Raw genomic sequence first — 14,143 nt, 5'->3', positions numbered from 1 at the left:
AAACATCTAGACTAATTTTCTTCATCAAAGCACTATTTTTCCCCTTGTGTTGCATCAGATTTCCTCTCTTTGTCTGCTCCTAATGTCGTTTTCATCTGTGCCTCAGGCCTCTTTGATCCATGCTTCTAAATAGCAACACAGAAGTGGCATAGATGAATAAGGGCTGATTACTGATTAAAGAGTTCCCGAGGAGGTTCACGAAGGTGCTATAAAGGTTAATGATAAAGCAAGCAGTTTCTATCAGCTGTGAAGAGATGTTTAACATATTTTATATAACCCAGTCTTGGTTGTTTCAGTGTTAAGTGTTTTGAAACGGGGTGTGAAGATCATATGGAGCCAACGAAAAGGTGTCTGAGAGAGAAAACCTCTGCAGGATTTTCCGTGTTATTATAAGGCTCAGATTTAACACCTAAGCCATTTTGGGCAGAACCGATGTCAGATTAAGGACTATAAAACCACTGTGAAGAGTTTCATAATTAAATGATTTCTCTAACACTTGTAGGCCCCCAGTTGGACTATCTTTATCTTAATGGGTGGGGTCTATTTTGTGCTATTGCTTTTCCTTTTTTTCTAAATGTATCTATCTTTACTAATAGATACATTACTAAAATTACAAAAAAGAGCTATTAGAATAATTAATAGAGTAGGATATTTGGAAGCAACTAATATTTTTTTTATTCCTCAAAATTGCAGCATTTTGTATATATTAACCCTTAGGGGTCCACGGTCACGGCCCCGTGACTGAATCACATGACATTTTCAACCCATCGTCGCGTCGGAAGTCGGTTACGTAAACCACTGGGTACGGTTGCATGCAAAATTGCGGACTTGAAACACTCTCCCACTTTTCATTTGATGTTGATGGAGCAAATACAACTGGAGATATCACGTTTTTGAACCTGGAGCAATCAAACGTGAATAAAAGTATGAAAATAGAGGTGGGGCAGGCGTTATATTTCTTACCATATTTTCGTAATTTTTTGTCCTTTTTCAAAACGGAAAAAACTGGAGAAATCTGCAGATTCTAATCCACAGACTGCATTAGCATTGTAGGTAAGGGTGAGAATGACCCCCCCTGAATCGGATGCAAGTGTGAGAAAACGTGTATGTATAGATATGCTTTTATGTCAAATATATAAGTATAGTTTTAATGTATTACAAGTTTGATTTTATACACCTAATATTTGGAACCAATATTCACTTTTTAGTTGTTGAAAAGGTTCGTTAAGCATCTTTGTGTTATTTATGCAATAAATTAAATTTTTTTGTGTGTTTTTTTTTCTATTTTTTGTGTTTTTTGGCCTTTTGTGTTAATATGGTAGGTTAAAGTGAAAATATAACAGGCAGATGAGATAGATGAAGCTGTGCTGGAAAAAAAGAAAGACATTTATATAGTATATAAAGGCAAAATCAAAAGTAGTCAAAAACAGCCAAAATAGGCTCAGACTCTGAAGGGTTAAAATATTAGAGATGATTTATAAAGTAAAAAATAATACTGTTCCAAATGCCATTCAAGATTTCTTTAAATTAAGAGAGAGTAACTACAATTTAAGAGGTCTTCATATTTTAGAATGTACGAAAGTGAGGACGTCTGTGAAGTCTAGATGTATTTGGGTTGTGGATGTGAAATTATGGAATGGACTTTATGATGAATTTAAGTTGTTCACTTCTCTGACAAAGTTTTAAAAACGCCTTAAGTATAAGATCATTCAGGAATACTGAGTTGAGATGGTAGATGCGTTTTTGTTATTGCTGATTCTTTTGTTATAATGAGAATGCTCGATGCTGTACATATTTAATTTGATGTAAGCGGTGGATCAGGTGAAAAGGATAAGCAAAAAATAAGCTTTCGCTTCTGGCCTCTTCCTTTTTTTGGTTTTTGTGTTTATTGTGGTTGTTGTCCTGTGTGCAGCGATTGATGTACAAACCAAAAATAAACCATTCATTCATTCATTCTGTACATATATTGTAAAAATAAAGGTCCAAAATAATGTGATCCATGTATTTTAATTGAAAAATGCTAAATTTACCTGAGACAACCCCTAAAACCTCCATTGCGAGCGTCCTGTTTTTCATAAATTTCACGAAAAACCAACTGTCGTTGTTAGAAAATTATGTGAAATACATGCACAGATTTTAGTATAACACCCTTTTCTTGAGGGCAAATTAAATCAGGGGCTTTAAATGTCAAGGTTGCTGCACGGGAAAACCCTGGCTGTGCTAAAAAGGTGAGGATGATGATGATAATGGTGATGATGAAGATGCTGAGGAACCTAGTTTCATGAAGCATGAAACTAACCCTCAGCCCCTGCTGTCTCCAAAGGCATGTTTTACTTACGACAGAGTTAAAAAGGATTAAAATCCAAAATAATCATTTATGTGCATTTTCAATGTTTCTGACATGGTTCTGTTTTAAGAAAAAGAGGACAAGACTTGGCAGAGACAGAAATACTGCCTTCAAAATCTGACACAGGGTCACTCAAATATTCAGAAATGAATATCTTATGATCCACAGCTTAACGTTTGATATATTCTCCTATTTTGTGAGATACACAAGAATAAGAGTGGTGTTTGTTTCCAGCGGTTTTCCATTTGAACTCCTCAAAGCGCTGTGTTGCTCACCCTGTGGGTCCACCTCCTTGGCGATCTTCAGAGCATCAGAGTTGGCCAGGTCAGTGTTGGCGGGGGTGACTGCCAGGATCAGACAGCTTTCCTTTGTGATGAACTGCATCAACATGTCACGGATCTGGTGCTCAATATCATGGGGCTGGTCGCCGACAGCAACCTTAGTCATTCCCGGAAGGTCGATCAGGGTCAGATTCAACACTATGATGAAAAGGGGGGGAGAAAAAAATGAGAGAAATGATTTTACAGCAGATGAGATAATAATAATAATAAAAATAAAACATCACGCATACATAAACACATTGTGGTTTATTCAAGTCTGCCTTTACCAAACTTAGGATCGGGACCCAAAATGGGTTGCGGACATGGTTTTATTAGGGTTCAGAAAAGTACATAATGATACAGTCGCGAAAAAAATTATTAGAACACCCTTGTTTTCTTCGATTTCTTGTTCATTTTAATGCCTGGTACAACTAAAGGTACATTTGTTTGGACAAATATAATGATAACAACAAAAATTGCTCATAATAGTTTAATTTCAGAGCTGATATCTATCCATTTTTCATGTTTTCTTGATAATAACCAAAATCACTTCAGTTCTTCCATCAATATCTATGGCATTGTACTGCCAAAAACAGTGCTTTTAGGCATTCCATGTTTTCTTTTCTGTCTGTTTTAGTCACATGACACACACAGGAGTTAGTACTTGACCACATAACCATTGTTTTTGATGACTTTTGATGGTCTAATCATTTTTTCCACGACTATGTGACTTAATTTTCCTAATTAAAATGGAGGAGGAAGAGTTTTGTTTGAGTGAGTCTGTAAATTGTGAACTTCACAAAGTCATGAGAAATGTGGATGTGAGGCTTCACTGGTAAAAGTGAAGTGTCACTACCAGAAAATGTGACAGAAAAAAAAACATGACTCAAGATAAATGGTGCAACAAGAAAAAAATGACAAAAAAGACAACACAATAAAAATGACAAAGGACTACAAAAATCGCAAGCACCATAAATTAAACAAAATGACGCAAAAGACACAATAACATGAAAACAATAAAAAGGACAAAAATGATTCAAGAGATCCAACAAGAGAAAGTCAAAAATTATGTAAAAATGGCATAAGAGAACCAATAAGAAAAAAATATAAAAGATGAAAATGTCATAAAAGATGTAACAAGATGAAAGTGACGAGCCACGAAATACAACAAAAACATAAAAGACAAACGTGAGAAAAATCCTGCAACAACTTGAAAACGACAAAGGGTAAAATGATGTAGTCGATGCAACAAGACAAGAACAAAAATAGACATGAAAGATACAATAAGATGAAAAGAACAAAAGGGAAAATGTTGTAAATCTGGGTCCTGAGGAGGGAAACGTTCCTCTTTTTCTTGAGCTGAACCGGTTTGGGAATCACTGAAGTAAGAAATGGATTGATTAAACGCATAGTACTTTCTTTCATTAATCATTTCTTATGAACACGACACAGCGTCTAATAGTGACAAATAAGACAAAAACAAATGTATGATTAATCAAACCCAAAGAAATGTGTGTTGAATAAACATACAGCCCACTCATGCTGCTGTTTTTTTCTTTTGGCAATAAATACAGTTGTGTAATTTTTGTGCATGTGTCAAATTCATCTTCCTCACTTCTCATCAAAAACATCAGCAGACATCTGTACTACTATCTCTTAATTCACAACATGTATGGCATCTTTGCTGACTTTCAAAACCACCGCGGGGAGGCTTTTATCTGGTGAAATTAAAGATGGCAGACGTTTGCTGAATTCGTATTTACTTCGTGCAGACGTAAACACCACCTGATGTTTTCCAGTGTCACATTTACCGAAAGAAATAAAAGTGAGCATGTCAGATTTGTCAGAGATTTCCTGCGGCAGCTACCATGAGAAGATGAATAGGTATCTGCGACAAGCATTCAATGATGGAATAAAAGAGATCATTTTAACATAAAAAAATTGAGGTGTTTTTTTTTATGTTTGACTCGGGCGACACGGATCCAAACCACAACACAATCTTGTTTACTGATATCGCCCAAGCTCTGTTTGTGGTGTAACTAATAAACATGACTTTGTTATTGTTGTTTGTGGATAAAACTGACAATTATTATCCTTTTATTAGCTTATCAAATGAATGAATTACCTAACACATTACTATTTAATGCAATACAGTTGTTACACTTCTATTATTAAACCTAATTATTAATGTGACACTAAAGAGCTGATGGTTGACAAATGTGAATTTTCTCTAGCATAAACTCTCAGTGCCCTGGGGTAGCTTGCAAAATGGAGAGAATTAAATTTATAGAAAAGCGTGCAGACATCAAAGTGTTATGTGTGCTTTACAGTGACGCCCATGGCCTTTACCGTGTGGGGAGTAGACCCTCAGGTTAATTGGTATGGGAGAGATGCCTTTGTTGGAGCCTGTTATCCTGTCGGTTTCCGCCTCAATTTCCATCCGCACTTCTTCAAAATCCACAAATTTCTTCCCTTTGCAGTGTAGGAATTCGGCATATTCTATACAAAAGGAGCACGGTGACAAAGAAAAGGAGGGTAAGAGAGACAGAGAGAATATTAAATTAATGAGATTGAAGGTTCCCAAACAGCAGTGAGCCTAGCTTGAGGCGGTGTAGCTGAGAGGCCATATGCAGGCCAGCGATGAAAGGAAATGTGATGTGGCACTCTCACCTGCTATATTGTTGACCAGCTGCAAAATGAGAGGTCTTCGGGTGACGATGCCTGATCCACGAGGAAGAAAGTCCCTGAGTAACGAGACGGACAAAGAATCATAAATGCCAGAATTGAAAGGGATGAAAGGAAGAAAAAGGGAATTTAAAGATATGAGGGCAAGTTGGGTAAAATAGGCAGAACAGAGCGAGATAAAGCAACATAAAGAGGGGAGAAAAAAAAAAGAAAGAGACGAGGAGAAGGTTTAATTATTCATCTTCCCCACAGCGTGACCTCAGCCAAATTGATGGGCACGGGGGGATTTCACGCCTCCAACACGTCACAAAACTAATCAAATGTGACAAACCCAGTTTTTGCTCATCGTTAAGAACTTCACAGATCAATTTATGCACACCCACTTATACTGTTATTTAGAAAATGGCCACTAAAATAGAATTAAATGTCTATAAAATATGACATGCCAGCTATTTTTTTATGCATGAATTTGAACAAGCCTTTAAATAGACTGATACAGACTGTGATGCACTTCAGTGATTTGCAAATATAAATATTTAAATGTATTCACAGGTAGAACACACAATAGACACTTTGTACATGAAACAAGACCCATACACGTTAAAGGAGTGATATTTATCTTTTTTTAAGTGGAATTATGCATTTTAAAATATTTCACTGTGGTCTAAATAAACTGTAAATGCTATACTCGGGTCTGGATTCTTCATTAATTCAACTCCACAGGTCCATTTTGAACCCTATTTCTGAGTAATGACACCAGAAACATCGTTTTGAGCGCTGGCCCTTAAAATGCGAATGCGCCACTTCATGCCCCCGCCCCCTCCAGGTTTTTGACCATGCTGCTCTGTCTCCTTCAGCCACTTATGTTCATTAATACAACCAACAACTGAACATTTTAGGTAATTGGCTCGAAGTTTGGACATATTTTCAGTATGGACTACAACCACTGCTGCTGACAAACAATTATGTCGTACTCAAAGAAATGTTCGTCAGAAGTCTTGAACTTATATGTGCAAACGTCGTAATGCAACTAGTTATAGACGTAACAAATTAAGCAGGAATTGAAACGGGCTGTAGAAATCCACTCGATTTTTGCCAAAATGAAACTAAAGATAGGTTTGCAGCAACATGAGGGTTCAAATTCAAACTTTATGAAGTATTTGCATCCCCAAATACACAAATAAATGTACCAAAGACCAATAAAAGTGGGTTTAGCAAAATATGACCCCTTTAAGTTAATGCACTGTACAAGCTAGGAAGCTTGTCGTTTCATTTCATCATCACTGGAGCTACTAATGACCACATTTCCAGTTTGGAGGAAATGCTTCATAATTACAAGATCGTACAGAGACAATAATACTATAAACTAAGACTACATTCTAAATTTGACTTCACTAATCATTTCAGTAATATTTTCTAAATGATAATATGCATTCTGTTTTAGGTAGAATTGCCTTTTTATGGTTGCAATAATTTAGTTATGTGGAAATTGCCAATTGATGAATGTGCTCACGCCGCCCTGTGGGTCTATTTTAAGAAAAGGCTCTTAGTCCAGCTGGCCACTTGTCAGGGTTTGAATGCCTCAGTCAACCACATCAGCCTCTCCCCTCCGAGTCGTGACATTGTCTTCCTGTACACACATTTTTAAATTGCGTCAAGTGAACTCCTTACACAATGCAATGGAGGGTAAATAAACACTGACAAATGTTTTTGCAACAGTGCATTATTGAGACACAAGCTATAGGAAACAAGAGCTCTCACAGTCGGCTTACTTGTTCTTCTTAAAGTGACAGGGTACCTGAGGAATTTTTTTAACCACATGGCTGAAGTTGCTTAGTCAGCCCTTAGATCAGGCTCCTCCACCCAATCTCCTTCCACTTCTCAAGGCTCTCAGCTGCTCTGTAAACATACTACATCTGGTGGCAATCAGAGTCCAACACTGAAGCAACTGTAAGAAAGATGAGGTATCTGACACCCTCTTCAAACTGTACAAAAAAAAAAAAAAGTAACATCTGGCTTTTGTTCTCAGTATGAAAGTGAACAACGGCCTCCAAACTGCAGTCATTCCAAGATCCTGGGCAGTGATTAAAGCCTAATAACCGGGTGTATCATGCATCATATTGTCAGGGGCAACATGATTTTGTTCTTTGGATCATACAAGAAAGATGCAACACCAAAAAAAACACCAAAGTAAAAGAGCTTCTGATGATTCAAGGAGAATACACAGTGTTCTGTTTTTGTGATGTCTGATATAATGAACTGAAAGGAAAAATATATAGGCAAATGACTGACACTTTCAAAGGATTCATGCTACCCACTCTCAAAAAACAAACAATTTATATTAGGGATGCAACGATACAGGTTATCCACAGTTCAGTACGTATTCCGGTTCTTGAGTCATGGTTCGGTACGGTTCAGACGCAGAGGCCGGTTGGAGCCTGGCTGTGTGCTGAAATGTAACTGGGAGCTGATGGAGAGCCTTAAGGCTCATTTATGTTCACTTTACGTATGTAAATAGGTACGTCTGTTTCTAATGTTGTCATGTGTCACTGTCTCCATACTCCCATGCAACATGTACATTGGAATGAGCGTTTCTCAATCAATCCACCAGAGGGCGCTGCTCTTAATTACCATACTGGCAGAATACCATGAAGAAGACTAAAGTTTTTTGAGGAGAAGAAGAATAAGAATAAGAAGTAGTCAATAATAACAAACATGGTGATGACAGAAGAGGTTTTACTAATGTGAAAACTAATGTTAATATTGAGAAGGGGAGTTGGAAGTAGAAGGGCTGTGTTTTGCATCCGGCTCGGGCCAGGCTCTGCCGTGTAATGCTTTAGATGGGCTCCGCATCCAGCTCCAACCAATGACAGTAGAATTCAGTAAGTCAGTCACCTTGCAAAGCTGTAATACAAACGCAAGTTGTCCAGAAATGTCATTTGAAAATGACAAATGAGCCGTACCACAGTACATGCTCATACTGAACCGTGAGGGGCGTACCATTTGGTATGATGTGTACCGCTGCACCCCAAGTTTATATATGTGCTTGTTTTAAATGTAAAAGCCCAGCTAACCCACACTCTACTTTTCACTCTATACTTCCAGATCTCCAACCCTGGGGACACTGTGGGGCTGCACGGCCTGGCTGATGACTTCAGACTAGAAGCAATGCATGAACCACAGTACAGAGGAAAAAAAGGAGTTCATTTGTCATACAACCGACTGTCTGCTAATCCCAGGCTGTGGTCCTATGGTGAAACACTGAGGGAACATTCTGGACATTCCCCCTTACATCAGCAAAAATCCACAGGTCTGTGGTTGGCCACCGGTGCTGTGTCATGCACATAATGTGGAGCATGCAGGCATTTGTCAATGCAGCAGGGGTATAGAAAGTCCTGGATGAGGAACAGGTGCAATGAAGGGGCTGAAGAATAAAGATAAAACAGGCTGAGGGAAGGGACAGACCAAATGAATATGACACGAAGAACAACGGTTCGTAATGACCATGAACTCTTCAAGGAACCGCTTCAGTATTGATGCATTTCTCCTGTTACAGACAACTCTCACTGGATACTCATCAGTCTACCTTGTCAGCTGAAAAAGCCGCTGGTCAAGCAATCACAATGATACAATAACAGAGATTAACATGTAAAGTTAAAATACACATAATGAAACACCTTGTTTGAATATGGTCCTCTCAGAGAACAAAACACAAGGCCACACAGAGCAGTCAGTCTTCATAGACAGAATTGGATAAACTGCAGTGGCATATTGAAAAGAAGCAAGAGGCCAGGTCTCTATTATTGATGCGCTGTAAATGATAGACGAGGCTGAGCAGATTGTGTATCACTGCATGTATTATGGATGGCCAAGCAGAGAGCATCAGTCTGTAAGCCTCTCTCTACCACAAGAAAAAGCAAAAGGGAGAGCCGCTTCCCTCCCCCCGCCTGCCCCGACAGTCTGATCCAAACAGGCAGAGCAACTCAGACGACGTATAGCCCACAGGTGATCCTCCTTTCTCTGGAGTCTACAGTGGATGAGTTAGGCCTCCTTTCAACAACAAAACCAGTTTGTGGAATTCTCCAGCTCTCACAGGACAGTGTATTACACAAAAATGTGTTTGTGGGTAGTGGGAATTATCCCATAGGCTTTTGCTGTGGCAGTGAACATATAATTATGGCTACCCACACTCCTGCACCACAGTCTGTCACTGTGGGCACTAAAAGTCCTCACTAGGCAGCAAAGCCTCTTCAAGCACCACCAAAATCCCTCTGCTTAGTGGTACATTCAAGGGGTTACCCCAACAATATACCACTAGGCACAGAGCTAGGGATTGAAGGCAAAGAACCTTAAAGTGTAATACTACGACCAGCCACCAGATGATGGCTCTAAAAAATCCTGGCAGCATCCTAACAGCAACTTATTTGTCGAAATACTCAATCAGTTTTTCCAGTCATTCTGTACTTTAGAAAGTCTAGTATACTGGTGTTCGTTTGGTTGACATTTTGAATAATTCTCCCCTTACAATACTAATAAACTGCTAGTAAAACATTTAATAATAATAATGGATTGGATTTCTGTAGCGTTTTTCAAGGCACCCAAAGCACTTTACATTACTGATCCATTATTCATTCATTCTCACATTCACACACTGGTGCCAAACGGTCCCTCCAACCACCACCAAACATTCATATACCAGTGTGAGTGGCACTGGAGACAAGGTGGGTGAACTGTCTTGCCACCTTGCCTCAAAGGCACATCATTACGACAGAGTGGGATTCGAACAGTTAACCCTTCATGCTTGGATGACCTGCTCTACCACCTGAGCCACAGCCACTCCATTATACACCAACATCTTACTTAATTGTCAAATACAGAAGGTTTTACTAGTATTAACATGGTCATATTCTGGTGTTTTGATAAGGACATTAAAAAAAAAAAAAAAGGATCTGATAGCCTACATCATGGCACTTGCAAGTTGAAACTGCTACTCTCTTTGTGGTTTACTGACAGCAGAACCGATAAGAGCCTCCACCCAGGCCAGCTTGCAGTGATAGATATGACGTCCTTACTCCCTTCTGGGACAATGTCATCATAATACTGATCACCATCTTGACTTAATTATGGCCATATGCATGTAGGAAACCATAGACAACTCAGAGCAAAAAATGACAATGAAAGGATTTTTTTAGTTGCAAATAGCTTTGCTTTCTTAAACTGTGTTTTTGTCTACAGTAAGGCATTCATGATCTTGTAAGCAAAGTATTGTCTTATTATCTGGTGTCCAATCTCTCAGATCTGTGCCATTGGTGCCAATTATCCATTTATTAAAGCGTGGGAAGGTCTACAAACATAATTAGTGCCAACAACTGATGAAGGCATTTAAGTGTTGGGTTTGCTGGTTACTTTTCTGTTGCAGCAAAAAGACAAAACAAAACAAAACAAAAAAAACACTGTTTATGACATTGATTCAGGTTGAAGTCCATTTAATTGTGTCAGTAAACTACGTAAGTGTATCAGGGTATAAATTCCTTATTATTATTATTTTCTACCTAAATATATCACATCAAAGACCTTTAGAGAGCATGTTTTAAGGGGTAGAGTGTATTCTGCATTAACTGTGTCAGCCACACTTGAAGCCCCTTATTGAGCTCCTTACTAAGATGCCTCCCTTGACACAAACTAAACATGGCCACAACACAGACATACCTACCAACTAATCACAAATACATGAGGCTGATGAGCCAGAGTTATTTGATTAACTTGTGTAGAAAAGCATGCAGAGCAGCTGGCCAATGTGCTCTGGTCTCCTATAACAAACTTGGGAGGAAATACAGATCCAAATCACATCAACAAGATGGGTCACACAGGACAGTGAGGGAAGCCGTACCCATATGATTTGCCTGTCATGGAAATCAGGACTGGAAGAACTGAGAGAGAACACTGGTATCATTCCATTTTCCTCAACTTCATGACAACCAGGAAATGTAAAGCACAAGCACATCTTGCTACGAGCTGATAAGAGTGAAATGAACAGTGGCCAACATTATGATGAAGACTGCAGAGCATTAGCCAGTTAAATAGAGTGAGCTGTAAATTATGCCACTTGACAGCCATCATCACAATGAATCTGGGCATGTGGCAGAAAAGGAGCATTTACACTCTGTGTATGAATCATACAGTCTATGGCCTGGATGTCATCCCAGTGACTCCATTCCTATCATCACTGGCGCTGCAGAAAGTGAAAGAGATTATTTTCTTGCTTGGGGACACAGAGATGAATTCAGCCTTTCATACACAACATGCACATTACCAAACAAAAGGATGTCAGCCACTGGGGAAACCAGAATTAAACCATTTCTGACTCTTAAAAGGAGCTAAGTGATCTGACTAGTGCCTAGAAATTGGCATTTCATTCTCATGAATAACCAACTAAACACTCATATTGTTGTGGAACACTGTAATGACTTTATGTATTGGCCACTCCTGAGCTCAAACAAGTCTTTAGATCAACAATGAGTCACCTCTATGTGAGCGCACCCGCCTGTTGCTATAGTGACGTGTCACACACCCAAATGCTTCCAGGTTTAACTTAGACTTGGCCTTGTTGCCATGAGCTTGACCTCTCTTGTTCCACCTTGTTTGTCTGCAGGTACCTGCACCTGCTGGGTACCAACTGTACTTTTTAAAATGTGGATAAAAAGCTGGTAACTATTGTAATGCACCACTCACACACTTCAAAATATGATGAGAATAGAGGAGAGGTTGCTGCAAAGTGCTATTAGACCTGTCAATAAGCAAAAAGTGGAAGGCCAGCACAGGCAGTGAAATTGAGGACACTAAAATGTCTAACAGTAATTACAGCTGATATGTGTCAAGTGCTCTCACAATTCAAAGTCCCACTCATCTGAATTAATGTGCACTGAGTGGTATTCTAATCTACAAGCTTGTTCTTGCCTGAAAGCAGTTATGACATGCTCGTCGGTGTGATTACAACTAAAGGCCAGTCTGCATCAGCCATCTCAACAGCCAATGTGCTTCCTTTCTTCTGCTAGCTGTCCCGCATCTATGTGTTATTGTGTCTTCACACTGTGGGTTGGGTTACACACTGACTGTGTCTCAATGGGGTGGAAACCTGCTAAACAAGCTGCTTTGGAGCAAGTCTGTTTTGTTTCTTTATCTGGAGGGTGATCTCATTCACTGCTGATATGGAAGAGGACAACAGGACCAGCCTGTTGAGGTACAACTTCAACTTCATGTCACAAAGAAGGGAGACACAAACTTTAATTTCCCCAAATTTCTCCGTAAGCCAAAAACAGAATCAAAAGAGGAAGGTGGTAAGGGAAGCTGTGTCTGCCACAGAAATAAGCTTATGCTGTTCGACAAATGTCAGCATCTTGTTGACAGTGTTCTCAAAATGACCTGACAAAAAGCACAGCAGACAAAGTGACTTTTAATAATTCACACTTTAAACCAGGACAGCTGCTGATTCTGTCCTCTAATAGAGTTTCTCTAAAAATATCCATATGAGTATTTACGTGAAACAGTAAATATCAAAAAGCAGCTACAGGCTACACACAATTCACAATTCCTATCAGATTGTGTAGAGTTTGTGGGAGTGGCGTGGAAATATTAATAGAAACACAGGAAAAGTTCCCATTGACAGCTGAAGACAAACAGGCAGATGGCAAAACAAGATTGCTTGTAACTGCAATAAAAAGACTATAGTGCCACCAACAACACCGCAGACCACTTGCAACAGATATTTTATCTTTGTTAACATGCTCATAAAAGTGGCAAAATGCACAAGTTTGAAGTTGTGAGTAGGAACTAGAAGTAATCAGAAGAACAGGTTTACTTTGTGCAACCAAGACCGACACATAACTTTTTAAATAAAAGAATACCTGTTTTTCCACTTACACCAGATTCTTAGGTCAGCCCAGTGGCTGACACGTAAAAGGCGTATCTGTGACAGATTTGAACCTGCATTCACTTTACTCCATGAGTGAGGTTTACGACAAGTGCGTAACTTAATATTGACGTTACGTGTTCGCAGAGTAAGGTTAGCTTAGCCCAATGACAGCATTTCCAAAAGTAAAGCACCTGATGCACAAACAAAAATACACTTTAAGAATCCTAGATCACATAATAAACTGTGTAAACTATGTATAGTATAGAGGATAACTTAAATAGTAACAATCACCATACCTGCCGACAAAATTTTCCAAGACAGAGCTTTTTCCAGCGCTCTGTCCGCCGACCACAGCAATCTGAGGAAGGTCTAAATTGCAGCTCTGGCCAATGGAGCTAAAAGCGTCCTGAAGCTTGTTGATCAGGGGAATCAGGTCTTCCATGCCCCGGTTCCCCATGGCTTCGTTAGCTCGGAGAGCCCCTTCAACACAACGCAGACCAGAGGCTGACGTTAGCCGCGCTAACTAGCTAGGTAACGTTAGCTTTAGCAACAAGGTGCTCTCGGGTTAATGTGAAGAGTTCCGCCGCTTCAAACAGCCTGCGTTTCACTCTCACGGTGAGCAGGTTAGCTTTTGCCGGTAACTCAATTCACACTAATATCATTTCATGCTCTTTGAAGCGTGTTGTATTAATACCCAGCCAGTCGAAACGGACGGAAAACTCGCAAAACAAAACTTCCTCTACACCGATACCATCCGGTTAGAGGAGACGACATCCGATCCTAACCGGTGAATATAAACCCGCCTCTTGTCTTCAAAACAGTCAAGCTATAGGTTACTCTTACTGTCTATCTCACCATACTAGCCTTTTGATTGGATTT

The 14,143-nt window shown here is 39.3% G+C and overlaps 1 protein-coding gene across 6 annotated transcripts in view; it reads right to left on the bottom strand.

The window, feature by feature from the left end:
- Positions 1–14,034, bottom strand: part of dnm2a (dynamin 2a) — a 60,507-nt gene extending 46,473 nt beyond the window's left edge. For all 6 annotated transcript variants that reach the window (XM_030140738.1, XM_030140735.1, XM_030140737.1 and 3 more), the window contains exons 1-4: positions 13,561–14,034; positions 5,338–5,411; positions 5,017–5,166; positions 2,623–2,826 (exon numbers count right to left, since the gene is read on the bottom strand). In XM_030140738.1, coding sequence (XP_029996598.1) covers positions 2,623–2,826; positions 5,017–5,166; positions 5,338–5,411; positions 13,561–13,721 — 589 coding nt within the window. In that variant the 5' untranslated portion in view covers positions 13,722–14,034. The remainder of the gene's footprint in view (positions 1–2,622; positions 2,827–5,016; positions 5,167–5,337; positions 5,412–13,560) is intronic.
- Between the last annotated feature and the right edge of the window lie 109 nt (positions 14,035–14,143).

Source organism: Sphaeramia orbicularis, chromosome 8, assembly GCF_902148855.1.
Source record: "Sphaeramia orbicularis chromosome 8, fSphaOr1.1, whole genome shotgun sequence".
Classification (NCBI taxonomy): Eukaryota; Metazoa; Chordata; class Actinopteri; order Kurtiformes; family Apogonidae; genus Sphaeramia; species Sphaeramia orbicularis.
The sequence above is the reverse complement of the archived record's forward strand: the minus strand, read 5'-3'. Positions and strand labels throughout refer to the sequence as shown.